Below are 7,233 nucleotides of genomic sequence, written 5' to 3'. Positions count from 1 at the left end.
GAACGAGTATCAATGAAATATGACGGTTTGCATTTGCTTAACATAATCGTTTTGGTACAAATAGACTGATATTGAGCCTTTATTCTTCAATATTCTTTTCACCCTTTATTCACAAGTCCAGAGTCCGAAGGACTATCCATATTCAAAACCCTTGTTTAAATTAAACCAGTGAGGACTAGCTTAATTAGTCTAAAGTCTTTGAGCCTGATTTTCCATGTTCACTTGAAACTCTCAGTCCTTTGATAGGTTTCATCTCCATGTAGGAGAACAAGAACCGCTCCCAGTATGCCTTTCCAAATGAAACTAAGGTCTAAAACGATGTAGCCTTTACCTGACAAATCAAGAAGGGATCATATTAAGCTACCAGAACGAAGAGTTTCTCGGGTTGCTGGGTGGAGTTAGGAGAGAGGCTCAAGGTCCGATAGCAGTATAGGTTGCTCTTTCTCTTTTTCTTGTTCTTTAAGCTGTGGCTTGTTGAGTCATTCTTATCTTTTATTTCATATTCAAACAAATGAGTAAGAAAAGAATGAAGTAGATAAGTGCGAAGGACCCACTCTACGTAGTAGAAGAAGAAACTAAAGAAAGCCCTATCTTTATGGCAGAAGAAATTAATGAATAGGGCACAAAGAATTTGTGAGGGGTTTGAATAGAAAGGAATAAAAGGAAGGGAACTAGTCCTCTGCCACTTTCATCTTTTATATTATGAGGCTGACTAGTAATGCTGAAGTTCCTTGAAAGATTTTGAAGAAAGAGCCATCTTAGGTGTCCTCGGGACAGAGTGCATATAGAGTTCTTTATTGGTAGATATTTAAAGATGGGTAAAACAAGAAAGAGGTGTCTCGCACCCAACATTTCAGAAAAGAGAGAGGTTTTAGAAGCAACCGTAATTCATTCACGGGATGAGAGGTACGCAGATCAAGGCACTTTCATATTATGAGAGAAAATTAGAGGTAAAGGAGAAAGGTGAGAGTGAGTTTACTTGAGGCTCAAAAGTTTTCGCCCCACTCCGCGGTCAAAGACGCTCAAACCCCTTTATCTGTGGACAAGAAGAAAAATCTATTCCATGATCAGAGTTCGAACGTCTTTCATTTAGTTTTGACCCTTGTTTGTTGAGGTGGTTTTTTAGATTCAAGAAAACGAAGCTGAAGAAAGCTCAATAAAAGAAATATGACTCGACTGCTCTGTTAAGAGTTAGAAAGCCAAAACAAAGGTGTAAAGAATTTTCGATAAAGGCTCAGGTTAATATGGATAATCCTTTGGACTTCGGATAGATGAATATGTCCTTATCAATGATACCACTCAAAGAGAAGTGCGATATAAGAAAGCTATTTAGAAAGAGAAGAGACTGGAATCTTGTGTGTAATGTATTCTCGACATTTTTTGCGTCTGGAATTCCTTTTATATGTATTTTTTTAATATGTAATCTTTATTTTTTCCCCTAAAATAAACTATAAAGAATCAAATCTCTATTTTGTGAAATATTCTCATTCGTTTTGGATTAAATTAAAGGAAATTTAAAATAAATCATTAAATTACGAAATATTGATAATTTATATAATACAAAGAAGTTAAAAAATATAATAACGTTCATAGTACAAAAAAAATATAATGTTCATAATTTTAAAAAGTGCAAAGAAAGTCATACGTCTTCTAACATGCCCCGTACGCCATTCTACACCATGGGTCGTACAATGATACAAAAGTGGCTAAGTTTAGTACATATATATCCATATCATCATTGTCATTTAAAAAACTTAAGAATAATGGAAACATATATGCATACCGCAAAGCTAAGGATCATGTGGTAGTCCTTGCTGTGCCCGAGTCATGTTTTATATGAGCTTCCGCATTTGTTTCACTTTTGAAGCTAACGCTTGGTTATTTCTTGTCCGCTCTTCAATTCGTTCAATCCGTTCCAAAGCTTAATCAAGCTTATCTTGTCATTGAATCTCTCTTTCTGTGGACTGCGAACATGACGTCGGGGAACTGCTCGCACTTGTCATCTTGCGAGCTTTCGACTTAGGTCCCCAATTAAGGCCTTTTGAGTAGCCTAGTCGTCTACCCAACACCTGATCACATATCTCATCCTCAGAGAGTGGCTGACTACCCTCTAGGATAGGCTGGGACTGGAGTTCCAGCATTTGTTCTGCAACAAATTTAAAAACTAAGTTAGTAAGTAAATAGTATATTATCAAAGAAGACAAATAAGGGCATAAGTGTTGCTTTGATAACTTATATGCGCATTCTCTGCGGCCTGCAACACGAACATCTCAGATCGAACGTGTGTTTCCCGGAACAACTCCAAATAGTCGACCGACTCCCTTCTTTGCTCAGTGAGCTCGTGCTGTCGTTGAAGAAACAACTTTGATCTGTTGTGATGATTGTAAGGTTGCTTCTGTCTAGCAGCCTTGTTCATCCGTGATTGCTCCTACATGAAAACAATTATGTTGTTTATTTCTTATACATATTAAAAGTTGAAATCATAATTAACCATGACAAATGGTTTAATTGTTCACCTGGAATGCACAACTCATGTAATGGTCACAGAGAAAGTGCCAATCCTTATTACGTCCCATAAATAGGTTTGGTGGGTTGACACGAGCCTCCTCGGGGTCGTTGTACTTTTTGAAGTGCTTGTGATAGTCGCCCCAAAACCCTTTAAAGGTGCTGAGCATCTGAGACTCAACGAACCTATTCATTTCTTGATCATTGAAAACAAGCACAAAAAACCACTGAACATTACGAACTTATTGATTGCTTGGTTAAGTTAAATATGTTTCAAATTAAATCCTAAATGTGTAGTGGAATTAATTACCTGGAGGTCAGCCTTGATGACCTCAATGTATTCTCTCCCAACGTCAGCCCACTTAAGGCAGCGGACAGAAAATATCTTTTACACACCCACGCCTATCGCCTGGCTGAAGCGAATAGCGTATGTGGAAATAGGCTTCTCTGCGTCAGGGGTGTTTGTCATCGGAATGCGCCCATTAGCTGCAACGTAGCACTCGAACTCTAAGAGTCGAGACTGCGCACGTCTCCTAGGCGTTGGAGTCGCAGGTGGTTGAGAAGACAACCCTGCTCAATAAATTATAAGAACATATAATGTTAGAGAAAACAACATGAAATAATCCTATGTTAAAATGTATACGAGTATTAGACTCACCCAAATTGTCGCCCATCGACGATGACCCTCCCGTAAGGGTATCTAAATGGTCTACAAAATCAAGGAATATAGCATCCGTCTTGAGGAAATTATTACGTGGGTATGACGAGAACATAATGCTTGTGGACATAGAAAACAAACACTCAACGAGCAAATATAAACACATAGCTGGAATCAAAATATATAAACTACATAAATATGTGGGTACGTGGTTCATCACTATAATTCGTCGTTGTTGCTTGCATGTGACAAGTGTTCACCCATATCATCGATGAAGTCGTTAGCGACATGACGCACAACCGATCTTTCAACGATTGTGGGATCAACATCAGTCCTGCACAGAGTGTCATCCCCGATGTGGTCATTCACTCAATGGCTCACTACGATTTCTAGTACATTAAGGTGCTCATTCTCAACATTGTCCACTTCTGGCACGTCCCATATATGTTTATTCTTGGTGACTTGCACAACTTTCTGATTGCTACCATTTTTTGGGTCCTCTATGTAAAAAAATTGATGTGCTTGAGTTGTAAAATTTACAGGTTCCTCCACGTACCAAAAACAGGACGTGTCGAGAGATTTGTACTCTAGTTCAATGTGTATTCTTTGACTTTTGCTTACATCTGTGTCATACCACCGACACTTAAATTGCCACACATTTCTTTCCAACGGATATTGAACGTGCAACACTTTGTCCAAAACACCGTAGAAATTATTGTTGCCACTTCCACTTGCATTGCTTTCACCAATGACCATCAGTCCACTATTTTGTGTAGTGCGTCAGGAATCAAGTTCAGACGTGTGAAATCACAACCCACCCACGATGTATCCATTGTAACAATGAATGTCAAATGATGGTCCCATCGCAAGTGAGAAGAAATCATGAGATAGATTTTCACTCACGCAGTTCTAACACTTGAAATCAATGTGACAACGATTATAGACATTTCACATGGTTAAATACATTAGTGTATACATGTCACTCTAAAACTTGTTATATACCTTTGCTCGAAACCATTCAGGGAATGCCCGTTCATGTCTTTTATACAAATCCATAGCATTTTGAGCATGTTGACGTATTAGCCTCAAATGTTTCCTGACGGGGATAAGGATGAGTTTAATTTATGTAAAGAATAATGTATAACAAATACTGATCAACAATTATACCTAAGAATTAAGAAGATGAGAATGCTTACTTGCGATACTCTGATATTTCATCTACATTGTTCAGTATGTACCAATGGAAGAGGTGTTTCTCTTCCTATGATATAGTACGAACACTTGACGCACCTAAGGGTCGTACTTTCTGCTTGAAAATTTCAAAGTCACCAATTACCTCGTCCTCTACAATGGTATCATTATTTCACTCATCTCTTCTTAATGGAGTCTCTATACTACTTTGGTAATACGAACAAAAGGTGCTCAATTCATTCATCTCATATGCTTCTGCAATTGACCCCTCAGGACGTGCTTCGTTTCTAACAAACTGTTTTATAGTGCGTAGACTTCTTTCAATGGGATATATCCAACTGTAAGAAATCAGACCAGTAACCTTCATTTAATATGGTAACTGAACGGCTACGTGTACCATAACGCTAAAGAAGGTAGGTGGACAAAGTATAATTATGATGTCTGCTTGCAAGTCACGAAAAAATTACATAATTTGGTAATAGCAGTGTACACGTTTTTTGGTAAGAATGCTCGAATACCAATAGGTAGCAGTCGATGTAATAAAACATGACAATTGTGCATTTTGAGTCATGATATTTTCCCCTCTTTCAGTTCTGATATATTGGAAATAATTCCATAGGAAAACTTAACTAATTTCAGGAACTTGTAAAACTCAACTCGTTCACTTCTAGTCAACGTGTAGCTTGCATGTGGCTTGACTAACCGGTTACCAACTTCTATAAAGTGTAAATCCTTTCTTATCTTCAGATCTTGTAGGTCCAACCGAGCATTCGTGGTATCCTTGGTTTTCCTTTTGATGTTCAACAATGTACCAACTAAATTGTCATAAATATTCTTCCCAATGTGCATTACGTCAAGTTTGTGACGTAATAGTAGTCTCGATCAGTAAGGAAGTTCAAAAATAATAATTCTCTTCGTCCAATTAAGAGCTCTCTTTCTTTTCTTATCCTTTATTGAAGGATGTATACCCATAACTGGAAAATCCAACTGATCTAGCTGTTCCAAGATTTCCTGCCCATTCATCACTACTGGAGGAGCCTTACACTCTATCTTTCCATCGTGTAGCATACTTCTACACTACACATGGTTCTCTGGAAGATAGCATCTATGTCCCATGAAAAATATTCTACCTCGTATCCTGAACGACGATCTATCACCCATGCATATAGGACATGCCTAATACCCCTTTGTACTCCACCCTAATAGGTCACCATACGTCAGAAAGTCATTAATCATCCACAACAAGACTGCATGTAGCTGAAAGAACTAACTGATAGAGATGAAACGAGCAGGGCAGAAGAAAGACCGAAAATTTACCCTAATTGCAACTAATTAACAAAAAAAACCCTAAACTGAAATAAGATTAAAAATAGGGTTTTTAGGAAAAACTTACGTTCGATGCTCCAATTAATGCTTGAACCACCATTAGGGTTGACCTACTATCCTCCAGACTCAGAACCGAGTTGTGGGACCCATTTGATGAAGAAAACCGGGAGAGAGTAAAAAAATAAAAAAAAAATGGATAAGAATTTTAATTGTAATATTTGATTTTTTGGAAAAACCAAATAGAAAAACACATCCCAATTTTGTTTTAGAAAATAATGCTAAGCCCTTTTCTTGAAGCCCTAAGAGCCCAATTTATAGAGAACTTACATGTAAGGCTGCATGTGCATGCAAACATATGGGCCAACAACACATAACCCACTAACCATTAGTGGGCTTAATGTCTTCATAATTTTCTAACACCTAGCCCACTATAGTTAATGGGTTTATCCAACAAAATGTTGGATTTTTCCTCTAACTTTGGTCAAAGGGTAAAATTGCCTTTTGACTTTTCAAACCAAAAAGTCAACATTTTGACTTTTTACAATTTTATCCGTCTTGACTAATTTTGACCTCCCAAGCATGAATCTGCATTTAATTTCTCAAGATTCAAATCACATTGGAATATATTGTCGGTCAAAGTTTGACTTTTCAAAAGTAAAAAGTCAACATTTTGATTTTTTACAACTTTGACTATTTTCATCTTTTTTGAGCTTCCGAGTATGAATCCACATTCATATCTTTAATATTTAAATCCTATTTAAGCATAAAGCTCTATTAGTAATTTAACACCGACAGCTATATCACATATACTTGTTGGTTTCTCTCTCCTCTTCTGTTTTAAACAATTTGACTCATTCCATCATACTGTTCTAAGTTTATTCCATATGAGCTAGCAGGGGAACCTAATAGATCTATAGATCACGCGCTCCAACGATCCGAGATTAATAGGCTAAACTCTTTTATACCGAGCTAATCAACATTCGTTAACTAACGGGTCATTCCATTAAAGTCTCGTAGTTGCACTCCCCTCACTATAGATATATTTGTGTCCATTTGATATAACCATGAACAATAAGTTAGTCTTTCACAGGTTGTTCGTAAGCTTGGTTGGGTCAAAAAGTACTGTTTTACCCCTAAGACTACATCTTTCTTCTTAAGTTCTACTGATCCACTATTGAACAATTGGTTTTAAGGTACAACCTATAAATCGAATCCCTCTCGAGTCAATGAAAGGGTGAGGCCCCATTGTTCAAGACTTGGATTCAGTCCTTAAGGGAACAACCTATCTACTAACCCTAAAGCGGGTAGGAGTGTATTCCGTCTTGCACCCTATGTTTCCAACTATCTACCCAATCTTACCCTTGAAATGGGAGGCTTATTGGGCCAACACTAATGAGTTGCCCTCACCTATGCAGATCTAAGGACAATCTCGTGTGAACTGGAGTTCATAGTTAGCTCAAGATTAAGATTAACTTACCTAGGTAATCAATAATCAAGATAGTCAATTTTAAACAGTAAATGACGTTATAATGTAAAAGTGACTATTTCATGGT

General features: G+C 37.4%; 1 protein-coding gene across 1 annotated transcript; it reads right to left on the bottom strand.

Annotated features, from left to right (window-relative positions):
* Positions 1-1,664: 1,664 nt before the first annotated feature.
* LOC127148224 (uncharacterized) lies at positions 1,665-2,687 on the bottom strand. The gene is made up of 3 exons (XM_051081551.1): positions 2,517-2,687; positions 2,233-2,428; positions 1,665-2,146 (listed from the first exon to the last, which is right to left on the bottom strand). Exons 1-3 carry the CDS (start codon positions 2,673-2,675, stop codon positions 1,941-1,943), a joined length of 561 nt encoding a protein of 186 aa, XP_050937508.1. The 5' UTR covers positions 2,676-2,687; the 3' UTR covers positions 1,665-1,940.
* Positions 2,688-7,233: the final 4,546 nt, after the last annotated feature.

Source organism: Cucumis melo, chromosome 2, assembly GCF_025177605.1.
Source record: "Cucumis melo cultivar AY chromosome 2, USDA_Cmelo_AY_1.0, whole genome shotgun sequence".
NCBI lineage: Eukaryota > Viridiplantae > Streptophyta > Magnoliopsida > Cucurbitales > Cucurbitaceae > Cucumis > Cucumis melo.
The sequence above is the reverse complement of the archived record's forward strand: the minus strand, read 5'-3'. Positions and strand labels throughout refer to the sequence as shown.

Excerpts from the sequence above, each read along its gene's own strand:
- LOC127148224 (XM_051081551.1), bottom strand. The coding sequence starts at position 2,675 with ATGCTCAGCACCTTTAAAGGGTTTTGGGGCGACTATCACAAGCACTTC. Across the intron at positions 2,429-2,516 it reads ACATGAGTTGTGCATTCCAG|GAGCAATCACGGATGAACAA; the intron begins GTGAACAATTAA and ends GTTTTCATGTAG. Across the intron at positions 2,147-2,232 it reads CGCAGAGAATGCGCATATAA|AACAAATGCTGGAACTCCAG; the intron begins GTTATCAAAGCA and ends AATTTGTTGCAG.